The sequence below is a fragment of the Sinocyclocheilus anshuiensis genome, unplaced genomic scaffold (genome assembly GCF_001515605.1).
Source record: "Sinocyclocheilus anshuiensis isolate Anshui unplaced genomic scaffold, SAMN03320099.WGS_v1.1 scaffold257, whole genome shotgun sequence".
In the NCBI taxonomy this organism is placed as follows: Eukaryota; Metazoa; Chordata; class Actinopteri; order Cypriniformes; family Cyprinidae; genus Sinocyclocheilus; species Sinocyclocheilus anshuiensis.
The window spans coordinates 2811780-2838299 of NW_015539889.1; the positions used below are offsets into that span (position 1 = coordinate 2811780).

A 26520-nucleotide genomic window follows, 5' to 3' on the forward strand; every position below is an offset into this window, starting at 1 on the left:
CATTTATAATACTTTTATATGACTTGTGACAGATTACATGTTAAACTTTATAGCACGGTATAATCAGAATCTCTTCCTCTTTTGCCAGCTGTTTTTATGTGGCCTGCTGAACCTGCAGGAGGGTGGTTTACTAAGTGAAGTCGAACCTGTGCGCCTCTTCAGTAACATTCAGGATATTGTGCAACTGCATACATCCCTGTGGGCTGAGGTCATGCTGCCGGCGCTAGAGAAAGCCAGACAGAAAAGATCAATGATCAACCCTACTGAACTACATGAGGGCTTCAGCACTGTGAGTGTGTGCACACACTATCTCACACGGGAGACACTGGTTGCTGCACACAACATTTTTCAAGACTTAAAGGAATAGTTCACCCAAAAATGAAAATTTGCTGAAAACAGATAAACATCAAATTTTCATTTTTGGGTGAACTATTCCTTTAAGCCCTTCAAGATACAGAATCAATGAGTTTGTTGAATGTTCAGTGAATAGGTTCCATCAGAATGAGAATTCAAACAGCTGATAAAACATCACAATAATCCACAAGTAAAACTTCAGTCTACACTGTAAAGAAAAATCTGTGACATTTACGGTAAAATACCGGCAGCTGTGGGTGCCAGAACTTCACCGTAAAAAATATGGTAGCAACATTTTAGGTTTTACAGACTTAACTTAAATTCACAATATCAACAAAAAAACATCAACTATGAAGTGTCATCCAGGGAATTCTGGAAGTGTCAATTTATGGTTTTTCACTGTAAATTATACAATGACTTTTTCTTTTTCACTTCCAAAAACCTTATTTTTAACTGTATTTTACTGTAAAATCACATTAAATATAATTACATTTATTTACCGTATATAGTATGGAAACTTACTGTTAAGTAACCAGTTAACAGGTTTTTACTGTAGCATTTTTACAGTCTTTTACTGTTAAAATCACAATCATTTTTACAGTGTATCAATTAATGTCTCGTGAAATGAAAAGCTGCATGTTTGTAACAAACAAATTCAACATCAAGACGTTTCTCATGGTAACACTTTAGAATAATGGTCCGTTTTTAACAAGTAACTATGCAGTAATAGCTATGTAACTATGCACTAATGGTCCAGATCATTAGTAGTTCCTGCAGGCTGACCAGGTAACGCTTGAGTAATTAGTGAGAGGCTAATGTATTTTTCACTTTAAAGCTAAAGTGCTACTAAGGAACTACTAGTGATCTGGACCATTATTTTAAAGTGAAAAACACATTAACCCCTCAGTAATTACTCAAGTAAATTAATAAGTTATTTAACATATGTTATATCTGACATACTGTACAGTCATACATTTGTGTGAAGCACTAGTGATATTTTACCAGTAGGTCTTTTGGAGTGGGATACATTGATACTGAATTGACACAAAGCAGAGATCATAATTGTGAACTAATTCAATCATGAGCTTGTCAGCATCACTTCTTAATTATTAACATTTTTTAGTGAACTTTCATTTTTATTGTTATTCTATGTTTAAGTTTGAACATCCATCCTTTGGTAAGAGTAGTAGTCACAATTTTAAAATGTAGCCGACTTATTTGGGGGATATCAAATTCATAAATTAGTTTCCACAAAGAACCCAATTGTTCACTTTTAAGACGTTACTGTTGTGATTAGTAATTAATTGGTTATTCTTTATTAACTGGTCATAGTTCACAAGTAGTTCTTAATGAGGATATTTTTATTTAGTAATGATCAAATATCTAATAAGGAACTACCTTTGTCCTAAATTTGCTACTACTTACTGCTTAGTTAATCTTGCTTCTCTATTAGTTAATAGTATTAATGTTAAGTGTTAAGTTAAGTGTTAATGTAGTACTACCTATTACTTCCTGCATAGTTACTTGTTAACAACGGACCATTATTCTAAAGTGTTACCTTTCTCACTTCAAACCATTGTTTCCGGCTAAAATATGAGTCCATAATAGTGCTTCCTCCAGTGAAAAAGTTGTCTTGTTTGAATCAGAAAAGAAATATCTACAGATCAAGCACCATTTACAAGCGAAAACAATCCCAATCAGTTCTAAACAAATATGTTGGTGGATTTTAATGTGAGAGGACAATATGGGGATGGACTTTTTCACTGGAGAAAGCATTATTGTGGACTGTGGACTGGTATTTTGGCCAGAAGCAATGGTTTAAAGTTAAAACGGCTTTCACTTCAGAAGATATTAATTGCTGGATTGGACTCATGTATATTACTTGTGGATCATTGTGATGTTTGGACTCTCATTCTGACAGCACTCATTGTACTATTCCTTTAAAGTTATCAAAATTGCCTCAAGATTTTTAAACATCATTTTATTGACCTACTTTAATTTTTTGTGTGCAGTTTGGTTTCCGATTCAAGCCCTACATCCGTTACTGCATGGAAGAAGAGGCCTGTATGGAGTACATGCGCACTTTACTGAAAGACAATGAGCTCTTCAGAATATATGTAACTGTGAGTAATTATTACCATGCGTATCTTGTTGCTCTTCAGACAGACACATTAACCTTTGATGGATTCAGTCTGGCGGCAAATATAAAGGCACCTCTGAAGGTCTATTATATATAAGAGTTTGTGAGAGGTCTTTAGTATAATAACCTGTACTGTGACAGCACCCTCATTATGACTCAGTGATTCTCTCATAGTCTGCTTGTGCTGTGAGTGTATGTTTATGATTGTTCACCAAATGAGACTTTCAATAAACTTTTCCATCCTGCAGTGGGCAGAAACTCATAAACAGTGCAACCGGCTGAAGCTGACAGACATGTTGGTGAAGCCTCATCAAAGACTCACTAAATACCCACTGCTGCTCAAAAGTGTGTTGAAAAAGACAGATAACCCGGCAACTCGTGAGGCCCTTAACAAAATGGTAAGAAAGTAGTTCTTTCTAAAATCTTTGCAATAGAGCATATGTGCACATTATTCAGTAGTATTTTGTTTATTTTAATGTTGTTTACAATAGTGTATTCAAGCCACTGGGTTTTGGGATTCACAATAATGTGAAATACTCATATGTCTAAGACCACATTTAAATTCTTGGATTAAAAAAAAATTATTCTAAGAATTTGAACCATGTAAAGTCGAGTCGATGTCGACTAGTCGCTGATGACATTATTAATGAACAAATAAGCCTGAACCTTGAGCTGAGACGAACACCTTGTGCACATAGCTGTGCATATTTTTTTCCTTTTCTTTTATTTCTCTTTTCTATATTTTTATTGTCTATTATCTTTATTATCTATTGACAGCCCCATAGTAAATATTTGCTTTTGTGGTCAGGTGGCTGCTGTTGAATGCTTCATTAACAGTGTGGACTCACAAATGAGACAAAGGGAGGAAAAACAGAAGCTGGCTGCCATCGCTGGACGTATAGAGGCGTATGAGGCCGTGGAGGGGGCCAGCGAGGAGGTGGAGAGGGTGAGATGCATGAACTATGAGTCACTATCATGGCTTCAGAATGTTGCATGGTTTATATGAGATCTTGAAGAAACAAACAGCATGACCTGCTTGGTGTCTCTATAATCATCCATTGTGCTGTGCATTGATCCTTCAGATCCTCAGGGAATATAATAACTTTGACCTGACCGCTCCAGTCATGGGCGCCCCACCTGAAGAGACTCGTCAGCTGCTCCTAGAGGGAGCTCTCAAGATGAAGGAGGGTAAAGAGAGCAGGGTATGATTTCCTTCTTTTTTTTTTAATTTGTTACAGGAAAAAGAAGCAAAGCCTGCATTTCTAAGTGCACTTTAGTAAGAAATACACTTTTAACTAACAGCTAATAGTTGTCTAAAAGCTTCTCACTGGTCTCCATTAACTCCTGTTTCCAACAGATGGATGTATACTGTTTCCTGTTCACTGATGTTCTGTTGATTACTAAGTCCGTGAAGCGTGTGGAGAAAGTGAAGGTGATCCGGCAGCCTCTCGTCATCCATAACGTGGTGTGCCGAGAGCTGAAAGACCCAGGAAGCTTCCTCCTTATCTACCTCAACGAATTTCGCTGTGCCATTGCCTCCTACTGCTTTCAGGCCAATAGTGGCACTCAGGGCCGCAGCTGGATTGAGGCCATTTACAACGCACAGGTATTCGAATTAACCCACTGCAACCTTTTGATTAATAATGTTTGGTTACAGTAACCCTTGGCCTTGATTGTTGGTTTTAATATGAAGAGTTTCCCCATGCAGAACCAGCTCCAGAGACTTTGCTCTGAGACCCAGAGAGATGACAGAGATGAGGATGAGACAGAAAGCAGCATGTCCACCTCTAGCTCTCCATCAATACAGCACAGAGAGCCGCTAGGCAAGAGGTACTGTTTTCCTTATATACTGTATATACAGTATATAGTGTATGTAGATTATTCCTGTAGTTCAAACAGTACAGCATGGCACTAGCAAAACTATGGTTTCATTTCCTAAGTAATGCCATGTAAGTCATTTTAGATAAAAGCCTCTCCCAAATCTATACATTTAAATGTAAGTAAACAGATGATTAAAATGTATCTTTCTTGCTTGAAGGAATGTATGTGTGTGTATGATTAGAATTTTCATCATAAATAAACACTTGCATGAGCTGCTCTTAAATGACAATTTAATGAAAGATCATAAGTAAATGAAGTCGAATATATATATATGAAAATTTTAAAAAATTATAATATGTATTAATACAATGGTAATACAAGACAATTAAAATACTGTATATAACATTTCATAAATTCATAAATATATTTAAAAAGCATTATGTATGTGCATGTATGAATAATATAAAAATATTATATTTGAAAACAAAGAAAATTAAATATTATAATTTACATCATGAATAAACATGAGCTGCTCATAAATGACAAAACTGTGTGAAACTTCAAAGTACATTAATCAGTCTAATAAAGTTGTATATATATACATATATATATAATCTGATATGTATTAAAGGAGACATATTATGCCCCTTTTTACAATATGTAATATAAGTATCTGGTGTCCCCAGAATGTGTCTGTGAAATTTCAGCTCAAAATACCCCTCAGATCTTTTATTATATCATTTTGAAAATGCCTATTTTGAGTGGAAGCAGAAACACGCTGTTCTTTGGGCCTGTCTCTTTAAATGCAAATGAGCTGCTGTTCCCCACCCTCTTTTCCAGAATAGAGCTGCATCATTACAGCTAGTACCTGCTAAAAAACATCTGTTTTGGTTCTGATTATCATGTTTATCGCGCTGAAATCATGCGTTTTAAACCATATTCGTTTAAACTTCTGATATACGGTTTTCTGAGTGCACACGTACAGAAAGCAGCTGTCACAGCATGTGAGTACTAAACTAAGTTCTCATTCACACACAAGTTTACGTTAAAAACACACCAGTTACAAAAACAGTCGGTTATGTCTGTGAAAGTAAACAGCTGGGAAATAAATCGCATGTTTATTTTAGATCTGTGTGGCAGCAGCAATATATATTAAATAAATCATTAAATCCACTGCTCTCTTGTCTCCTCTGAGGCTGGGAATCTAAACAGTGTTCTGTGCTCGTCTGTGCAGCCAAAGACAACAGTTAGCATGTTTTGCTCAAACTTTCGCCATGGCATTAGAGCTGGTACACCGTCGTTGCTTGCAAAATAAAAATGATGGCACTGTGGGTGGAAACTTACAGATTAAGGGGCGGTAATATTATAATGAGATCCCTTTGCCACGTCACTAGGGGAGCGAAATCAGACACGCTCGTTTTCTCAGACGCTTGCAGAAAAATGCTTACCAAAACAAAGTTACTGGGTTAATCTTTTTCACGTTTCTTTGGTTGGTAGATGCACCGGGGACCTGATTATAGCACTTAAAACCTGGAAAAGTCAGATTTTCATGATGTCACCTTTAATGCATTAATAATATATGTAATAAACATAATTAAATATAGAAATAAATGACAATAGATTTATTGAAAGATCAAAGTACATCAAGCAGTCTAATAAATATACATTTTTCTTTTCCAAAAGCCTCTCTCTTTCACCAAGTCACTCTGATGGCTCCACGGAAACCCTTTCTGTGGCGGCTTTGGAAGAAACGGATGAGGTTGGGTCCTTGTCGACTGTTCAGACTGCATCGCTGAGAAATTCCCTGCTGTCTTCATCAAGCCTGCGGGAATCCTTCTCTACTAGTAACAGCAAAACTCTGGAAGGTCTGAGTGATTTGGTGGCCACAGACTTGGATCCGGAAAGTCGCTCTCTTTCTATAGACAGTGCGTATGGAACACTCTCACCTCAGTCCCTGATCACAGAGCTGGACTTAAAGGGGTCGGTTTGCCAGAGTGAGGGAGAAGAGACCGATGCTGGGGAGGAAGAAGAGGCATTTGAGGATGATGAAGATGGTGATGAGGAGGATTCATTGACCTGGAACGGCTCTCAGATTACTGTAAATGAGTCCTGCATTTTAGATGGCCGTGTAAACAAAGAGGAGCTTGACCAGAAGAATGATTTTTCTGCGATGTCTCAGGTTACGGGTTGTCACTCACATACACTGCGGCGCCGTTCGCCCGTCCAGCCACGTCCAGACTACCTGCAGCACTTTGCCCTCAGGTCACGCTCCGAGGATGACCTCCTTCAATGCCTCACCGGTCCTCTCCGTCCCTCTAGCAGTAACAACATCAGCAAGAGCTTGACACACCTCGCCAAACAGACGTCTCACAGCACAGAGCTATTCCAGACAGACGAGGAAGACTTCCGTGAAGACCCCAAAGCACTGTTGAACAAACTGACGAACACTCTTAGGAGAGCAGAGTCCAGGCATGTGCAAAGGACCCTCAGCTGCCCCAATGGCCAGGCAGACTGTGAGATTAAAGAGAATGAGACACCACCCTCTGGTGGTCTGGAGGAAAAGAGTGACTTGGTGCTATCCCAGCAGCCACATCAGCAGCATAAGAAACTGACGGTGGCTCAGTTGCACAGGATACGTGCTACCATGGTGCTCAATTCAACACTGACAGCATCGTAAGTCTACAAACACACCTAATATTTCACATATTTAGGTCATATTTCACTCCTAAATCTAAAAAATATTATAAAAATAAATAAAATAATAAATAATAAAATATTATAAAATAAATAAATAAAATACATTTTACACTTTATAATGTATAATACAAAAACAATACTTTTCATAATTAGATTATATAATTCATTTTTTTATTATTATTATTTTTATTTTGCACAAAGATAAGGAAACCAATTTTAGGGTATTTTTGCACTGTGGCATAATCTCCAGTCGGTAGCTTGTTGTAATATAAAAAAAAAAAATTATCATTACTATAATTAAAAAAGTACACACTACTGTAAAAGTTTGGGGTCAGTAACATTTGTTAAATGGAGTCTCTTGCAAGGCTGCATTTATTTAATCTGAAATACTGTAAAAACATTAATATTGTGAAATATTTTTACAATTTAAAAGAAGCGTTTTAATAATAATAATTCATTACATTTATATAGCGCTTTTCTAGGCACTCAAAGCACTTTACAGTTAATATATTTTTATATATTTTATTAATATATATATTAATATATTTTAAAATGTAATTTATTCCTTTGAATAGCAAATCTGAATTTTCAACATCATCATTACTCCAGTCCCCAGTGTCACATGATCCTTCAGAAATCATTCTAATATGTTGATTTGGTGCTCAAGAAACAATTATTTTTTTATTAATATTGAAAACATTGCTACTTAATATTTTTGTGGAAACTGTGATATTTTCAGTGCCTTTGATGAATAAAACAGTTTTAAAGAACAGCATTTATTTGAAATCTTTTGTAACACTGTAAGTGTCATTTTTAATCAATTTAATGCATACGTAAAATAAATCCTACTGACTCCAAACCTTTGAATGGTAGTGTACATTTGTAAAGTAGAATTTGGTCATATTTGTTGTATTACATTTAATTTAGTGCTTGTGTCTGGACATGATGACTTTTATTACTGAGAATATTATGTCATTAAATAAAACAGGTTTGAATAAAATAGGTCCTAAAATAGGTTTTATTTTTAATGCCAAATATATTTTCAGTCGGGTATCCACAAACAAATTTAAATTCAAACATGTTGCTTGGTCCTTGTCTTTCTTCACCAACTGCACATGGTAATTTAGACATTCTTATAAACTTGCAATAAAAAGATGTCAACACTAGGCATTAGTATGTATCCCTCAAACTCTTGTCATCTCTCTAATAGTTTGCAGACAGATTGTTCCTGCATGCTGTTACAAAACTCTCCCTCATTGTCCAGACTTGCTCGCACAGCGTGTCCTCCTCATTGTTAATGTTCTCCGCAGAGTGTGGCACGCCATTAGCCATCAGTGTGGACTCAGCCCATTAGAAGACAATGTGCCCTTGTGATATAGCTTTTAATAGGTTGAGACACAGTGATCTCAGTCAGTGAGGCACAGGATAGCCAAGCCTCTATTGTCTAGCCGTCATCCAGTGCTTTTGTCCCCAGTGTCTTTTATCTAATAATCTCAGTCTCCACCCAGAGTTATTAGAGAATTGGACTTTCCGAGAGAATGACTGGATCTAGAATCCTGAGTACTGAGTTTTTCACTTTTTTTCCATATATTGTATCTATTTTTACCTTGTGGAAGGTCTGTAATTATTCCCTGATGTTTGAGTGGATGATTTGTTATTAAATGCTATGCAGTTGCTTTGAAATGATATAAAAGATGATGTGACATTACAAATATATTTTTAATTTGCTATTTATTTTAACATTTTTCTCTCTCTCTCTCTCTCTCTCTCTCTCTCTCTCTCTAGGGAAGTTTAGTGTTTGTGTAAATGAAGCTGATGCCATTAGCTGGTCTATTGGTGGGACTTAAACCAAGTCTTTGGTCCAAGACTACATCTGCAAAGATGTGTACCCAAGAGGAAGTACAACTCAGTGACTCAAATATAAACAGACAGAACCAGGGTGAACGCTGTGGAACTCAGTTAAAAGCCATGACCATAATTCAATAATTTTATATTGAATATAAAGTTAAAGGGTTATACTGTATATACAAAGACATTTTGTATAATACTTGTCTGACAAAAAGAGATTTGAGTTAATCAGTTTTTATTTAGCAATGCACCAGTCAGGGCTTTTGCAGAGTAAAAGGGACAGAAAAGAATCTCATTGTTTCTAACTTCTAACCTCTATTCCATGCATGCCCTGTGATCTATTTTCACAAAAAGTATAACTATAAACTCAGAAGCACTCTTCATCCCAGAATTTACCTGAATTGTCATTTTGCTTGAATTGTCATTTCGTTTGACCTCTGAGTCCTAAGGGCTTTTTTAAATGCTAGATGATGTAGCTCCTGAAACACCTAAAATAAAAATGTACTCTTTTAGGTTGTAGGAATTTACTGAATCTTACTTGTGATACGAAAAAGAACAACAACTGTGGACTATTTTTGCTTCAAACGCCACAATAATCAACTTGCATGCATTTGTTTTTTCAGTGCTCTGTAAATATGGTATTTATTGAACCTGCTTTGTTTCGTAGAAAATTTTTATTGTTGATGCCTTTTGATTGTTATGTTTCTTTTTGCTATTTGAATGGTTAGCACTGTCTCTGATTTGTCTATTGACATCAAAATAAGGGCTGAATGCATGTCTTATCCCTGGATTTGATCGGTTTACATATGTAGCTTCAATATTTACAGATTACAAATTTGCACAGTGCTTCTTAAGAAAGAAAAAAAAGAGAAAACACAACCTGCAAACTTCCAATTAAAATGCTTCAGATGCCAAATCCACTGCCAAAATGTGTCCGTTTTATTTATGAAACTGAATGAATGATATCATCTCTTGTTAATGAGAGGATATTCCAAAAATTGGAGTGTCTCCAAATGTTTATATCATTCCAAGCAAATCTGAACGGTCCTTGTCTCATCTTAATCATGTTTCGGTTACACTATGTGCGTATTTTTCTTGTTGTAACCTTTTCATGCAACATGGTTTTAGAATGCAGTGCAGTACAGGAGTGAGCTCTCAAATGTGAAATTGCAATATTCCAATAATCCACAAGGTGGCAGAAAATATCTACTTGTTTTTATTTTTTATCTTTGACTTCATATGTTGTTTGTACAGCTGAAAAAGAGATGTGGTCATGCAATTTATTTTTCCATCATCATAATTTTTATGTAAACCCAACTTTGAGCAGGCCGAGATGTAAAATCCACTAAGGCAATTTAATGTTCAGAAATAAATGGGCTATGTGCTATATCAATAATGACAATATCATGTATTTATAATATGGCTACTGAAATTATTAGAATCTGCTTCCACATCTTTATAGCCTAACTGTAGAAATACAGCTGTCCCACTCTCTTTGCTGGCAGACGACTTTGGGTTCTTAGAAGAATGAGGCTGTCTTGATTGTTTGTTCCCCTAGAGTTTTATTGCTCATTGCGAGAGCTGAGTCTGCACTGTGGCTCATAACCATGCGGTGAGAAACGCCAATAAACACACCACCAACACCCTGATGAAACAGCAACTGGGGCCACCTTCACTAATTATTACCAGGCCTTACACTACATAGCTATGTCTCTGGCCATGCAACTTGAATGATCATCTGTAAAATATTAAAAAATAACATGTTGTGAAATGCAAAATAAGTTTTTAATAAAAAACTGACAAGTTTGTCTATTTTATTAAGATTCATCAAATATCCTACTCATCCCATTTCACCTGTCCTAGATTGAAAGCCTATTGTGAACGGAGTGACAGTGATTTGTCTTGATTTGACAGTGATATGAAAATATATGTTATGGAAGGAAAAATGAAAAGTTTCTTTGGGGGAACGCAGACGTTTATTAGTTCGGGAATCGTTTGATCTGTCATATTGAACGGCTGTAGGCTAATAACTAGGGCCTATATGTCCTCATATAAAACTTTGAACAGTGTTTAAACTTTTTCACAAAATTCTAGACAAAAAATGGTGCAGCGCATTTAGCTAATTTTTTTTTATAAGAACTGTCTTTGAGATTTTCATATTTGCTCGCAAAACGTGAGTCATCAGCAAATATACATTTTATTTCACAGCCCTGATGGCTTACAGGGATATGAACAAAGACAGTAGCTCGGTGGTTTGTTGTTCGTGTTTAATAGGGGCAGTAGAGAGAGTGAGAGAGAGTGAGTACTGAAGGTGGGTCAGTAGAGCAGACTGCTGCTGATGTCGCTGGTCGACAAACAGCAAGTCTTCCTTCGCGATAGACGTTTGTTAGGTGAATAAAAACCTACAAATTCGGCTTTATACTGCTTTCCTCAACACATCCTAGAGTGAATAACACAAGATTATATCGGACATGAAGAACTCGGCTGTGTCCTTGTGCGCTCGAGCGCTTTTCTTGGCTCAACGTGAGTATCTGATTTAGGCTACCTGATTTACTTACAAAGTTACTGTTGTTCTTTACGCGTTATTGTGGTTCTATTTACGTTGACGTATAAATTAATAAAGATGGTCTATTATATTTAAACAGACTTCTAAAATGCTAAATTTTGTGTGGTATATATGATGGTGTGTCGCTCTTCTCTTACCTGAGTGTAGGCTATATCTTTGCATGTCTCTGGAGAGTCATTGTAAATGTTTGCGAATATTCTCTGCTGTTTAAACGTTTTATAATGTCATGTAATGGTTTTTCAGTCTGTATTTTGCACTGTTGAGACCCAGACCCAAATGTCAAAACCATCTGGCGCAGATAACTTCAAACTCGTGTCCGAGACTGATGTCTTTGTTTTGAACTAACCCAAAGCGAAGTTTCTGCTCCCAAAAAAAACGGGTTGCTCATGATATGAGCACCAAAAGTTAAGCATATAAAAGAAACAAAAAGCAAATGAATATATTTCTGGACATTCTGTGGAATGAATGCTAGATGTGGTATGAAATTTTATTTTGTGTGGAGGGGAATTCAGGTGGTGAGCATGAGATATTTGTCCATGATGGCCTTGTTTTTCTCTTCTTGTTCAAATGTCTGATCCAGTGATGGTTTACAAAGAGCTGAAGCCTATTCTTCGTATTCTCTTTGCACTGAAAACCAAGTGAATCAAGAAAATTCCCCTTACCTAACATATTGGAACTAGAGTTGCATATTTAGAAGTCAGGAGTGACTCGGGTGATTCACTTGACACAAACAGCAAAGGCATAAGGTTTTATTTAAAACAAGTGTAGATGTTTTATTATTCAGATCTACTCATCTTATCACAGGTTGAGTCAGTATTGTAAACTTATGATTAACCAGTTTTGGTCAGTTAAGACAGGCCCCATTGGCAGTTGGGCCAATGACATGTTTTTTTTGTTTGTTTGTTTTTTTCAATTAGAGCTTAATATTTTGATGTAAACTAAACTCTGTTTGAATTATACATGTCTTTGCCTCCATTTTAACTTCTAAATGGATTTGGTACATCTATTCAGCCTGCTAAATTCTCCATACACTGAATTTCTGAAGTAAAATGTTCACTATACTTTATTCACTTTATTCCCTATCTTGACCATTCAACTTAAATTAATACACTAGATTTTTGTTATAGTTTTTGTTTTGAGTGGATAATCCCATAACATTATGATTCTGCACACTCAGCAGGTCTGTAAGACAACAAAAGTGAAATCCTACCTATAGTTTAACCCATGTAAACAAACCTCAGTTACAAGGCCAATACCCAGGCCTGACAAACAGCACTGCTTTTTTTGAGTTTTCTGCTGGGCTGAGATTAAGAACGCAGGCTCATTTCTGGTGTAGGACTATTTAGGAAATAATTTTCATCAATAAAAATACAGCTCCTTATTCAGTTATATACAGTTCACTTTACACTTTCACTTCACTTTTTCCTCTGAAGCTGTTTCATGAATTTTAGAAAAAAAAAACATCAGAGCCCTGACTTAAAGAAAGTAGTTGAACATTTTCTGTAAAACGGGAGAGTGAGAGTTGCAGAAAGTTTAATGAAATCCTTTTAAAACTTATTTCATACCCATTCTGTAAATCTCTTCTAACATTTTGTCAAATGAAAGACATATTGCATGTTTTACTGTGAAAATCATCGCATCATTCCAAACTTGCTTTACTTTTTCTTGAAACACCAAAGTATTTTTCATACAATAAAGGAAGGGAAAGTCATACAGGTTTGGAATGACATGGGGGTTAGTAAATGGCACAGAATTGTCATTTTTGGGAAAACATGAGAAAGATATAGAAAGAGAGATGCAGTTTTGTAGGTTTACAGTCTCATGTGCAGGTGTTGTTTTGCCCTCAACATGTTTGTGTGAAGATGAGTGTGCATATGTGAATGAAATACGGATATATGAGCAAACAGACAAGTCGTTGCATTTCAAAGTGCTTCCTCAGCAGATTCCAAACCCTTGACCCTCTCCCTCCTCCTCCTCTGCCTTTTACTCTGATGTTTGTGGTTTCTCTAGCTTCTAACACATTATTACTTCTAACACATTACTTATTACTGCCTTTCTATTGCCCTCAGGATTTGCTGTACATTCGCAAAAGTATTTATTTTTCTCTCATTTGACACAAAATCATTATGACATAACAACCCTCAAAGACCATACGGTACAGAGATGAAAACCCATATGAAAAGAAGTATTACTGTGCAGCTTAACTGAATTTTTTTCTTTATTGTAAAAGTCTCTAAAAAAGCATTATATTTCAGTCTGCTCTTTCAGAGAAACCACTGCTTTGGAAATAATTGTACAGACCATTGACCATTGACTGTTTCAGTGATTAAGTCATCTGAATGGTAGTCACAGCTGTTAAAGACAGCTGTGCAAAAAGAACTACACTGCTCTGAATTTTCATGAAATGCTAGATGTGTTTCACATGGTTGTGAAATGTTAAAATGTCTTGTTCATCCAACAGACTGTTTGTGTTTTGTACTGAATTTCTTTAAGCATGTGGGTTGTGCGAATAGAAAAAAGTAAAAAAGAAAAAAAAGTAAACCAACCCATTTGATATAAATCTCTCATATTTTTTAGCATGTTGAAAAGGAAGCACATAAAATGTTACCACTTTATGACTAAAGGAGTGGTTGGATTGTCCCAAACCCTCTTAATGCAAGAGGATCTGGGACTATCCAACCACTCCCTTAGTCATAAAGTTCATAAAATGAAAATGGTGGTCATCATTTACTTACCCTCATGTTGTTCCAAACCTGACTGTTTTGTTCACAAATCAGACATTGTTACTTCTCTCATGAACATGTCAAAGAGAGCTACTGTAGGGAAAATTTCAGTAGGCCTATTTTCTTTTTTTGTGAACTGTCCCTTTAAGGTTGATTTGAATTGACAAAAACTTGACAAAAATGTCAGTGATCGAGAATAATTTGGATTTAGGTAATATCTAGTTAAATCTTTATATTCTAAGTGTAAATTTTACCAGAGATGACAGTGTTTTATTAGCCAGTAGTGTTTGGATTCTTCTTGTAGACGTACAAAGAGGTGTTTATTCCTGATAGTTACAGACTCATACAAACATCCATAAAGAGTCCTTCCAGACACTGTGTTGAAAAATATTGGTGCTGCTCATTTTCCTAAAATATTTGCTGACAAAGTAATGTTATACAAACAGGGAAACCTACTGTACATGGCCATTACCGTGATTCTCTATCTTTTTGTGTGTTGCTGTATTTTTCACGTATTATACCTATACAATATATTGTTTTATTGAGCTCAGAAGCCCTCAGTGGGTAGTTTCAAGGCCCAGTTTGCCATAAAACACCCAGCCTGTCAGATTAACAGTGCTGCTCAAGCGCCTGTTGAGTTTTCAGAGCTAATCGTCTCACAGTTGTTTCTAAAAAAACACAGTGATAAATCCCTTATGGTACATCTCTAGTCTTTAACTTAGTGGGAAGAAAAGCATGAGGTGGCCTATGTATTTAATTTTAACTCGTTTTTCTGTTTGCTTATTTTACAGTTCTGGCTTCATTCCTCTTCAGCCCTGGTAAGCACATTACTTAAAACTAAACAATTTTAATCAAAAGTGTATTGAGCTTATTACCTAACAGTATAAGTATCCAAAAATATACACTACCATTCAAAAGTTTAAGGTCAGTACGATTTCTTTAAAAAGATATTAATGCTATTTAGAAGGATGCAATAAACAGATCTAAAGTGACAGTTATGACAAATACATTGTTACAATTGATTTCTGTTTAATTTAAAATTAATAAATGGTGTTCTTTTGAACATTTTATTCTTTATAGAATCCTGAATTTTTTTTAGCAAGTTTTCCACATAAAACTGTTTTCAACACTGATAATAAGAAATGTACTAAAATGTATTTTTATAAACCATATGTAATTTAAAATTATATATTTAAAATATATTTAAAATGAAAACTTTAAATTGTAATATTATTTCACAATATTATTGTTTTTACGACATTTTTGATCAAATAAATGCAGTCTTTGTGGGCATAAGATACTTCTTTTTAAAAACATTTAGTAAACTTAACTGACCCCAAACTTTTGAACAGAAGGGTAACTGCAGCTGCAGGACTGAGAACGCTGTAACTACTTCAAACACCAGTTTACTGGTGCTGTAGCAATTTATGGTTAATAACAACAGTGCTGCTCCATTTACTTTGGGTAATCACACATGATAGTGCTTTTCAAAGAGTAGGCCTAATCTGTGTCCGGGAAACCGGCCCTTTGTGTTTCAGCACTAGGCCAAAGTGATGGCAGTGGCGTGGTGGTGGCCATGTACAATATCAGCGCCCCCCAGGGATCTCAGGCGGTATTGCAATGTCATAGTCAGCGCATGGTGTGGACACAAGACCGCTTAAGGGATCGCCAAAGGGTAGCGCACTGGGATTTACTTCGTAGTGGCCCAAACCACGCAATGGAACGTGTTATAGACGTGTTTTCTGCTGGAGACCAGCGTATCTACAATGGCTACAACCAGGGACGCATTAACATGCCCAAGACTGCTTTTAAGGATGGCAACTTCTCTTTGGTAATCAAAGGTGAGATACTTTTCGGCAATGTAAAGGAACTCCCTAGAAATGAGCCTGAAACCTTAGCAGCCACCAGTCAATCAGTCTGTCTTTCTGTAAGAGAACATCATAGTAAGCACCAAGTATACCTTAGCAACTGCCTAACAACTACACAGAACGCTTTGGGAGCCACCTAGCTATATCCCTAGGAACATCAAATCCATTCAAACTTCTCAAGTAGCCTATTTAAACTACATAAGGCCTACAGTAACCTTCACATTTCAGAATTTTCAGGCAAAGCCCTGATGTTCCTTTTCTAGATTCTAAATTAATACATTTTGTCTGGGTTCATACAGATGTTGCAGTGAGTGACAAAGGAATCTACTCCTGTAACCTGCATCATCATTACTGCCACCTGTATGAGTCAATCAAAGTTCAGCTCAATGTCACCAGATCAGGTTGGTAAATTCACTTCATATTTCAGAGGAGGTTTTTGTCTGGCTATTCTTGGCATTTAACCTGCGTCTTGATCAGACTGTTTAAGTTCATGCCAAATAAGGAGTTGGCTGCCGATTAAAGAATGGAAAGAATGTGAAGACCATTTGAAAAGAACATTTTGCACTCTTCTGTTCATCTCCAGTCACCAACCTTTCAAAAATATATAGAGAGTGTGTAGTTAGTATTACAATTTAAAATAACTTTTTTCTATTTTAATATATTTTTTTAATTTAATCTGTGCCTGTGATGGCAAAGCTGAAATTTTCAAGTGTAAAATTATCCTTCATAAATCGTTCTGACTTGCTAATTTGGTGCTCAAGTAACATTTCTTATTATTATTTTCAATGTCAAAAAGAGTTTTACTGCTTAATATTTTTGTAGAAACCATGAGTTTTTTTCTTTGATGAATAAAAACTAGTAAAAAAATATAGAATATCGTTTTTTGTAACATTATGACTGTCTTTACTGTCAGTTAGATCAATTTAATGGATCCTTGCTGAATAAAAGTATAATTTAAAAAAAAAATATATATTTTTATAACTACTTCTGAACAGTTATTATATATGCATACTCGTATACATGTTGCTGTGGTTTTCTCTCAGCACGTAAGGAGAGGCGGTTTTGGGATGGTCAGAAGGCAGTGTATGTAGTTCTGGTGGGCAGCACGGTGGTTCTCCCTTGCGTTAACCGCCGGCCCATCTGGACAGAGAGCAACAGTCAGGAGGACCAACAACAAGTGGTGCACTGGGACCGTCAACCTCCAGGGGTCCGACACGACCGTGCTGATCGGCTCATCGACTTGTACGCTTCTGGTGAGAGGCGTCACTACGGACCACTGTTTGTTCAGCAAAAGATGAATATTTCTGCCACAGCGTTCTCGCAGGGAGATTTCTCCCTGACCATCTCAGACATCCAGCCTCTGGATCAGGGGCTATACTCTTGTCATCTCCACCACCACTACTGCGGCCTGCACGAGAGACGCATCTTCCAGCTTACTGTGATGCCTCCGGTCCCTCAGATACCTCAGGAACCCTCAGATGAACCTCAATATCTTCCCAATGAAGACCCAAGTAAGAGAAACACCCAGAGTAACAGTAATGTATAATAAAAATCTATTCATTATGAGAATCAAGAGATCAAACATGAGAAGCATAAATTCAGTAAGGTTAATTTATTCAGCTTTCTTTATTTCAACTTTTTTACTAATCATGTACAACACTTTCACAACACACAAGATTTTCCAGAATTCTCCCAATTTATCACACAGAATAGTTGCTCCTGTCAGGAGTTCTTGTTGCTGCTTGTTTGCGCCACAGATTCCAGTAAATATTTTTCTTCTGAATGCATGTCTGCAGTTCATAAAGTGTGTCTAAAATTGTTGTCAGCACTCAATTCACAAGTTGCATGTGGATAAATGCCAGTGCAGACCACTTAAACAGGTAGAAGTAAATGTAAGACTAAAGAACGTCCTTCTTGGAGCATCTTCAGCATGTTCCTGAAGAAATGTGATGATTGCTATATTTGCAACTTAGAGCCCCAGGCTAGGGAGGGAGTTCTCCTGATTTAATTAGCCTTTCTTTATTTGTTCTTGGTTCTTGGTTTGTTTGTCATTTGCTTGGATTCACAAGAGAAAGAGTCAAGGGTTGATGCTCATTACTGGTCTACACTTGTTTTATAGAACAGTTTTGTATTACTTAGTCAGCATTTATTGAGCCAAAGAAAAAAACACCCACCACCCTGGGACTCCCTCTTATGTCTTATGAATGTAATCAGTATTGACTAAATAATAAACAAATTTAAGAAAAAGAAATGAGAAAGAAAATAGGGTGGATGTAATCACAGTGCATGAACTTAAACAAACAATCCTGACCTAAAACAGTCTGCAGATCTGGTTACCCTGTTGTCTGGGTTACCACGTTCACATTCATTAAAATGCAGCAGCTCTCCTTTAAAGCTTATTCTTCTTTTGCATCAAGCACGCTTCTTTTTCTCTTGCTTTTTTTTCTTTTTTTCACTTGCATTCCACTGCTGTTCCCTCACCCGCTGTAACAGCTCGCTTTCTCAGTTTGAGTTCTGCTCTGGTTCGGATCATTCGATAGCCATATGTTTTCTTTTGAGGTATTGCCAGGCAGACAGGAGGATAAGAAAGTGCTTTTTTATTTGCATAAGACAGGGAGGTAGGCGATGTGAATTGGGAGATAAAAAAGGAAGGAAATATATAAGAGACAGAGAGGAATTGATGCATAAGTTTTAATGATTTTTTACAGAGACAAGAGAGTTGGGGAGAATGACGGGTGGGGATTCAGCAGAAAAACCACTAATAAGAGAAAGTTGACCCTAGAATACACAAACCTCTGTGGAATCTTGTGGATAATCACAGACTTTTGGGCTAGAAAGAAAAGCACTAAACACTTTCTCCACTGCTGAATTCATTATTAAAACATAATATTTCTACATGGCCTTTTTTTGGCAAAAAAAAACAAACAAAAAACTTGGGCATCTGCAGTGAGTGCTTATTTATACATTGTGTTGTTCTGATTTGCAGTGTCTGTATTTTGTTTTGATGTCAATTGTTTGTCTAGGCTCTCTTCCTTGAGTTAAAGGGATAGTTCTGTCATCATTAATCACCCTCACGTCATTTCAAACCCATATGAGTTTTTTTTAATGTGAAACACATCAAGGAATCTTTAAAAAGGCTGTAAAAGCACATTAAAATATGTATAAAAAATGATATATATAAAAAAAAATTGTGCTGTCAAATGATTAATCGCGATTAATCTCATCCAAAATAAAAGTTTTTGTTTACATAATATATGTTTGTGTACTGTGTATATTTATTACGTATATATAAATAGACACACATGCATGTATATTTAAGAAAAATATATTATGTTTGTATATTAAAAATATTTATATATAAATTATATAAATATATACATGTAAATACATGTAAATATTTTCTAAATATATACTGTATGTGTGTATTTATATATACATAATAAATATACACAGTACACACACATATATTATGTAAACATAAACTTTTATTTTGGATGCGATTAATCGCGATTAATCATTTGACAGCACTAACAAATAAATAAATAAATAGTCCAAACAACGTGTGCACTATATTCCAAGTTTTATGAAGCCTTATGACACGTTTGTGTTCGGAACAAACTAAAACTGTCGTTATTCACTGAAAAACGATGCTCACCATTGCGTATTTGTGAGATGAGTAGCTGTGACTGATCAAGTAATCATTCTTTTGAGTCATTTGATTCATTCTTTTGAATCATTTTGAAACATTCTTTTGATTATCCTTTTTGATGAATTGGTCAGTCTGGTTCACACTGGTCTGGCTGATTCATTCACGAGATCTCAAGTTTCAATGACCCAGTTGCAGTGGTTCAGCTCGTTGGAGGGGAAGATAATCAGTGACAAATGACTGAAGCAGTAAGAAGAAGAAGAAGCAGTAAAAGAATCATGATGATGATGAACAAAATTTCCTCAACACCCCTAGCTATATTTTGTTGTGTTGTACTGTGTGCGGACTGTTTACAAATGTCATACAAATTGGCAGTCTATTCGTTTTCTAAGCTTTTCTCTTTTAACTGTTGCTAAATAGCTTTATGGTTTGAATGTATCTGTCCTTTTTTTCTTTCAGTCTTTCTTTCTTGTTTTCTTTCATGATTTTTGTCTCCTCCCTTGTACATTCCATTTCCCTTCTTCTGTTTCTTTAATTTTCTGTTGATCTGTCTTGCCTATGTCGCTTTCTTTCTCACTTCTCACTGCATAGTTTTCTCTTTTTTGGCCACACTCACTTTTTTACCCTCCGTCTCCATCCTTTCTGGAGTTTTTTTGGACAGCGTCTTGTTTATCTGCAAGAGAAGGCAAGTTTGCTTCATCTGTAAAGCATCTGGCCAGCTGTAGATAGAGCTCAACAACAGACCGTAAGCCATAAGGAGGAGACTGTTGTAGATTTAGGTCAGCCCACCCTCAACATCCCCTCATTCCCCCTTCAACCTTTTCTTAAGCCGTCCAAAATATGTCAGTCCTTTCTTCTGTCTTGTTTAAGCATGAAGAAAAAGACAACTGTCTGGATCCAGCACAGCCATTACATAAAACCATTTCCTTTTAGGACTTTTCATAATTCTGTTTATCCTCTTATAGTTCAGCCATTTTAGACCAGGTGGTTCTAATCATGTGAATCACTCACTTACAGCTTTCCCAGGATCTGGCATATCAATAGCTGTTCAAAAGTTGCAAGCTTTGAGCATATTGATGTTCCCCTATGGTCTTAGAAGCAGGACAGTCCAAGAAAAGTCCCTGTGGAAGCCCTGTTCTGGTTTGTTTGGCCCATAAATGTTCAGCTTTCATCGTGAGCCCAAACTCAACATCATCATAAACATAGCTATTCATGGAGACGTCAGTTCATGAACAAGCAGGAAAGAGTAAAGACTGCTTCTCAAGATCTGGAAGATGTTTCATTGCTTTTGTGCAATTTTTTTTTGTATTATTATTATTATTATTATTATTATTTGTGACATGAACATGCAAGGGAAGTCTGAAGCTAAGCAAAACACATCTTTTCATAATAACTATAAATCACTGTTAGGGAAATACTTTTGTGGAGAAGCTTGTTTGTTTTTTAACTGAGGTGAAAGATACAGAAATTCATGTGTTTTCAAAATTACGTAGTTGCCATTTTAGTAAAAATGCTTTTTATTCAAGGCAAAAATGTGTGACACAATACATTATATTGCTCTTTACCACGGCTCTTGAATGCCAGTAAATAGTCATATCCGGCCTTTTTATGAGATCTTCTGAAAAACGAGGGTAGAAGACCCTTCAGCTGTTACTGATTACAGTAATCTACCCTACGATAGTAGCCTGTGTTCCCCTGAGTGCTCTGGGTTCAAACATATACAATAAGAGGTTAAGATTGAGATTATAGTGCAGACACTGTTCTTCACAGCACAGGTAACAATTACTTAATGGGCATGTTTTAACACAGTAGTAAGCAGGATTTGCTTGTTTTCACAGAGAGTGGGGGGTACATTAGAAAGAATTCATTACAAACATTTGTAATTTGTAGTGGTCTGATATTACCACTATTATTGTTTAAAAATAAATTTTCATGTTAATTAATAAAATTTTAGATACTGTACATCGCTATTCAAAAGTTTGGGTGGTTTTTGTAAGAAGTCTCTAAAGATCTTTAAATAATAATATAACAACTTCATGGCAATAAGACATTAAGAAGCAAGAATCTCTGATTTTCAGCCATGGCTCTTTTGTAAGGCCCAAACATAATAGTCTCTGAATGATTTTCCACATCTAATAACACTACTCTTCTACGACTTATGATATCATTCAGTATTTTGTCATCTACTGTCGTCATTTTAGGCTGCGTGTCTTTATTATGTCTCTATCGTTGAAGAAGTGGTGCAACATTGGTTTGTTTTTTTGATTTATTAAATTTTCCCGTGGAAGCAAAATGATAAAGTCATTCAATAAAATGGACCACATAGAACCTCCCCATTTCGTCCAATCCTCCCTCTGTTTTCCACCACTCTTCTTATTTAAAGCCATGTTTTCCTGCCAGAAAAAAAAAAATCTCATTCTAGCTGAGAAACACGTGGCAGTTTCCGGTCTTTCTTGCAGAATTCAGAGTGCAATTAAAATAAACAAGCGCACTAACTCTGCTGCTTAAAACGAAGCATTTACATTCGCACACTTGATATTTTTGTCCAAAGCCACTTAGAATTCATTCAAAGTACACATTTATCAGTGTGTGTATTTTCTTAGAATCAATCCCATGACCTTGGTGTTGCCAATATAATGTTTTGAACTCCAGAAACAAGCAATGCATTCTCTCAGCTCCAACATCTGTTTTGCCCTAATACCAGATCTCTCTGTACTGCTTCTTCAGTTGTCTTTAGCTGAGGGTCAAGCCCTTACAGGTTGTAGCGCAAGAAAGATGAAAATATCCAATGAAAAGGGAAAGACGTGCTGTAGACATCGGTATTAATCCAGCTCTTATGAATATTTGTTAATTATCTGCTCTGTATATTTCTTTCTTTCTTTCTTATTCTTTTGTGGAGTTTGGTGTTTCAGTTATTTTTCACTGGAAAATGTATTATGTTTATAGCAGGTTAATCCTTGTTTTGTCGAAATATATTTTATGTAGTATTTATTTTATGTCATTTATTTTATAGACTATGTAAGCTGATGGGGAGCCGAATAAATAGCTCAGGAGCATAGATGATATTGGTCTCAGTTCTTAGAGGGCATGAAATCAGATTATGATTCAATCTGTAATATCTCTCCTTCAGGAGTGCCGAAGTGTGCTTTTTCACAGCAAAAGATTCTGTGTAGCATAAGTCTTTGTAAGTAGCACAGGGCCCTCTGGTGGTTACTAAAAATGGCAACAAAAAAAAACAATCAAGTTCAATGCCTAACTCCTCAATATATATTATATACTTTATCGTCTTTTCTTTTAGACACCTACATGGTAGAAGTGCCGCCACATGTAATCAATGTCATCTTGCCAGAGCAAAGGAATCACTTCCTGCAGCAGCTGGGCTACATCCTGGCAACTCTCCTCCTACTGGCCCTTATTGTGTTGGCTATCGTTCTCCTGACACGTCAACGGAAAAGACAAGGTCTTTTATTGGTCCTTTCCATCTGTCGTTTTGCATTTTATTCCTCTAAAAAGGCAAATAATTATATTTCAGGTGTCTGAATGTAACTGTGGATAAAATTGTTTCTTTGTGGCACTTCAGAAGTGTCTTTCAACCACACACACACACACACACACACACACGTGTATATATATATATATATATATATAAAACGTATCAATATATGACATTTGTATGCTCAAATATTATGTACACTGTACTTGATTTAATATTTACATTGCATTTGTTTTGTTTTGATTAGGCCTAGATTTTGATCCACGAAAAGTCGAAAGCCCACCTCTGCCGACGGTGACGTATGTGTGAGTATCCACTGATGTTAAAACGCCATCTGTGAAGTGAACATTAGTTATGCATAAAGCATCAGCTGTCAATGTGTGTCATATATCTAGGGGCCACACATCATGTGTTAAGAAAGAATGTGAGCGAAGCATCCCAGAAGTGAAGTCAAGCAACCAAGAGGAGACGAAGTTGGGTGAGTTTACCTCATATTTCTTCTCAAAATGCACCACCTGTGAAAAGAGTTGGACAAATATATCTCTGTTCGTCTCCGCAGACTATATATATATATATAAAACGTATCAATATATGACATTTGTATGCTCAAATATTATGTACACTGTACTTGATTTAATATTTACATTGCATTTGTTTTGTTTTGATTAGGCCTAGATTTTGATCCACGAAAAGTCGAAAGCCCACCTCTGCCGACGGTGACGTATGTGTGAGTATCCACTGATGTTAAAACGCCATCTGTGAAGTGAACATTAGTTATGCATAAAGCATCAGCTGTCAATGTGTGTCATATATCTAGGGGCCACACATCATGTGTTAAGAAAGAATGTGAGCGAAGCATCGCAGATGTGAAGTCAAGCAACCAAGAGGAGACGAAGTTGGGTGAGTTTACCTCATATTTCCTCTCAAAATGCACCACCCGTGAAAAGACTTGGACAAATGTATTTCTGTTTGCCTGTGCAGAATACAAGAACAATCTTCTGAAGGAAGCGAAAATGTCCAAACTTTGCTCCCCAAAAGCCATTGACCTGGACAGAGGTAAAATCGTGGGTTTTGATTGTTTTAATGTATTTAGAAATAAATAAATGCAGCCTCGGTGAGAAGACTTCTTTAAATCAATCAATCAATCAATCTCAGCCCAAACTTTTGCCACAGTAGTGTGCAAACCAAAATTGCTCTGAAATTTGATTGTCTTCCAAAATTCACAAATTCTCTCTCTTTAACTTTTTTTCTCTGCAGAGATGGAGAAGCCATCTTGGAAATAAGAGGTACTTTGCCACTGGCTGGTCCAGGGGCAGATTTGGTCAAACTTGGGGTGACTTTGGGATGAAGAATGACATGTGGCGAGTGACAATATCGTAAGGAAATAAGTGAAAAGGAGAGAAAGACAGTTGTATAGTTTTTTTCCTGACTCAAGATGCTTCATATTTTTTTGCTCTTGTGAAGCTTGCAGGAAGCACCAGAGTCTCAACAGCAGTATTTTGCAAGAAATATAGTCTGCATGTTTTACTAAATTTGCCCAATCCTGCCACACACTTTATGAGTGAGAATTAAACACACCCAGAATAATGTGTCCTGAGTGTCAGAATGTTTATACTGGTGTGAGATTTGGGCTATGTAAGGATGAGGCCTGGCAGAGGCTGTGACATGAAATGCTAGCTCAGAAGCTTTATGTGAGGAGGAACCTTCTTATTCATTGTGGAATCAAAAAAGCTTTGCCGTTTTAAATGATTTTGTAATTAAAAGTGCACATCTGTATGGTACAAATATTGCAGAAGCTATTGCTACATCACACAATGCATTTTTATGCTTTGTTCATGTTTTTTTTTTTCTTCCTCAGTACTTATACTGCTGATCTGTCTGTGTATCTGTGGTTATGTAAAAGCTCATAATTTAGCCCAGACTGGATCCTGAATTTAATATGCTGGTTTTGTATAACAGTTTTAAACATGGTAAAATGTTAAGTGGAAATTAAAGTCTACATTCTTATTGGTATATGAAAGCACAGCCAGTTTAGCCAAAATATTTAATTAAATAAGTATTTATTTTTCTCATTTTGATGTTCTATTCCCATTACTAACTGTGTTGCCACTTAAAGGCTACATTTCCTTTAGTGTATAACATTTTCTATCACAATCTTCTGTTACCTGTCATACTCTGTTATCAACTTTTTCCATGTTATTGTTTGTATATTTTCATGCTTACTTTTCTTGTTACAAACCTTACTAATTCCCTTTGTCACATTTTATTTGAATATTCTAGCGTTTAATGTATTTGCTTTCTTCCATACTTGCAGCTTTGAGTTCATTTGAGATCAAATAATTAAGTGGGAAACTGATGCAAATGCATCAAGGTACCTGTACAACATAAAAATTTAATAGCATGGCTATGCATATACATGATAGGTGCAAACATTTCTTTTCTAGTTTGCTAAGATCAGTGTTATGTAATGTGTACTGCTTTATCTTAACAGATTATTATGGTGAAACTGAAGCAATGCTTTTGCCCAGTATAATGTTTATATGACACTCAGCCACCCTTTTAAATTCCTCAAAGGCTCCAAATAAGAATGTGTTACTACCATTGATTGAGGTTGCAAGAGGAATTTGCTGGGTAGACTACAATGCTTTTGGTACATAATGCCACATAATGGATACTTGATCATTCCCATCCTGACGCGGTTATTGATGATTTCATTTTCAGTTCACTGCCAATGTTCTCTCATTCAAAGCAGACTAAAATAAACACATTTTAACCTCTGGGTGATCTTTTGCATGATGTAGGTGGTATTTTTTCAGTTCATCACAATTGTAGGCTCATGTGCCTGTAATGTAAAAGATTTATGATGCTCAAACAAAATCAAACACCTCAGTACTTGAGGGTTTTGATACTGGAAATCGTTAGTACAGCTATTTGCTTATTCATGACCCTAATTAAAATCTTTACTCATTTGCTCAACAAATTAGGAATTTCCCAAAATAAGACTGCAGCTGATTTTTGACAGACATTTCTCGTAATTTTACCAAAAGTCATATCAGTGCTGTTTAAACAATTAACTCATCAGAACAGAATTTAACTTTATCATACAGCACTACACAATTTACATCACATTGTTTTTTGGATTCATTATAAAAACTATTTTAAATGAGCATACTGGGAACTGAATTGTTTTTTCTACCATTAACCATAAAATGCAAGCAAATTTATTAAATACAAAGAAACAGAAATTGATTCCATTTTCTGTAGGGGAAATCAACACTGATCAGTTTTTTTAGTTGTGTACTATAAAAGTTGCAAATAAGTAATTTATACTGATATATATATATATATATATATGCATTTACAG

At 36.0% G+C, this 26520-nt stretch overlaps 2 protein-coding genes across 7 annotated transcripts in view; both read left to right on the top strand.

The window, feature by feature from the left end:
* LOC107685710 (pleckstrin homology domain-containing family G member 5-like) overlaps nucleotides 1-9797 on the top strand; it is a 43757-nt gene extending 33960 nt beyond the window's left edge. For 3 of the 4 annotated variants that reach the window (XM_016482398.1, XM_016482401.1, XM_016482400.1), the window contains 9 exons: nucleotides 89-289; nucleotides 2367-2477; nucleotides 2743-2892; nucleotides 3303-3440; nucleotides 3577-3696; nucleotides 3852-4100; nucleotides 4203-4324; nucleotides 5999-6988; nucleotides 8798-9797. In XM_016482398.1, the coding sequence (XP_016337884.1) occupies nucleotides 89-289; nucleotides 2367-2477; nucleotides 2743-2892; nucleotides 3303-3440; nucleotides 3577-3696; nucleotides 3852-4100; nucleotides 4203-4324; nucleotides 5999-6988; nucleotides 8798-8807 (2091 nt within the window). In that variant the 3' untranslated portion in view covers nucleotides 8808-9797. Of the gene's footprint in view, nucleotides 1-88; nucleotides 290-2366; nucleotides 2478-2742; nucleotides 2893-3302; nucleotides 3441-3576; nucleotides 3697-3851; nucleotides 4101-4202; nucleotides 4325-5998; nucleotides 6993-8797 lie in introns of those variants that run through there. The other variant, XM_016482399.1, reaches the window with a different exon arrangement.
* A 1320-nt stretch (nucleotides 9798-11117) lies between these two features.
* On the top strand, nucleotides 11118-25798 carry LOC107685712 (matrix-remodeling-associated protein 8-like). Of its 3 annotated transcripts, none has more exons than XM_016482402.1 (10): nucleotides 11118-11383; nucleotides 14941-14967; nucleotides 15673-15990; nucleotides 16317-16418; nucleotides 17061-17528; nucleotides 22962-23123; nucleotides 23404-23461; nucleotides 23552-23634; nucleotides 24138-24212; nucleotides 24414-25798. In XM_016482402.1, the coding sequence occupies exons 1-10, from the start codon at nucleotides 11332-11334 to the stop codon at nucleotides 24437-24439; spliced, it is 1371 nt and encodes a 456-aa protein (XP_016337888.1). In that variant the 5' UTR covers nucleotides 11118-11331; the 3' UTR covers nucleotides 24440-25798. The 3 variants fall into 3 exon arrangements, with proteins under 3 accessions (XP_016337888.1, XP_016337889.1, XP_016337890.1); XM_016482403.1 differs by having other exon boundaries at nucleotides 11119-11383; nucleotides 15688-15990; XM_016482404.1 differs by lacking the exon at nucleotides 23552-23634 and adding an exon at nucleotides 23974-24056 and having other exon boundaries at nucleotides 11119-11383; nucleotides 15688-15990.
* Nucleotides 25799-26520: the final 722 nt, after the last annotated feature.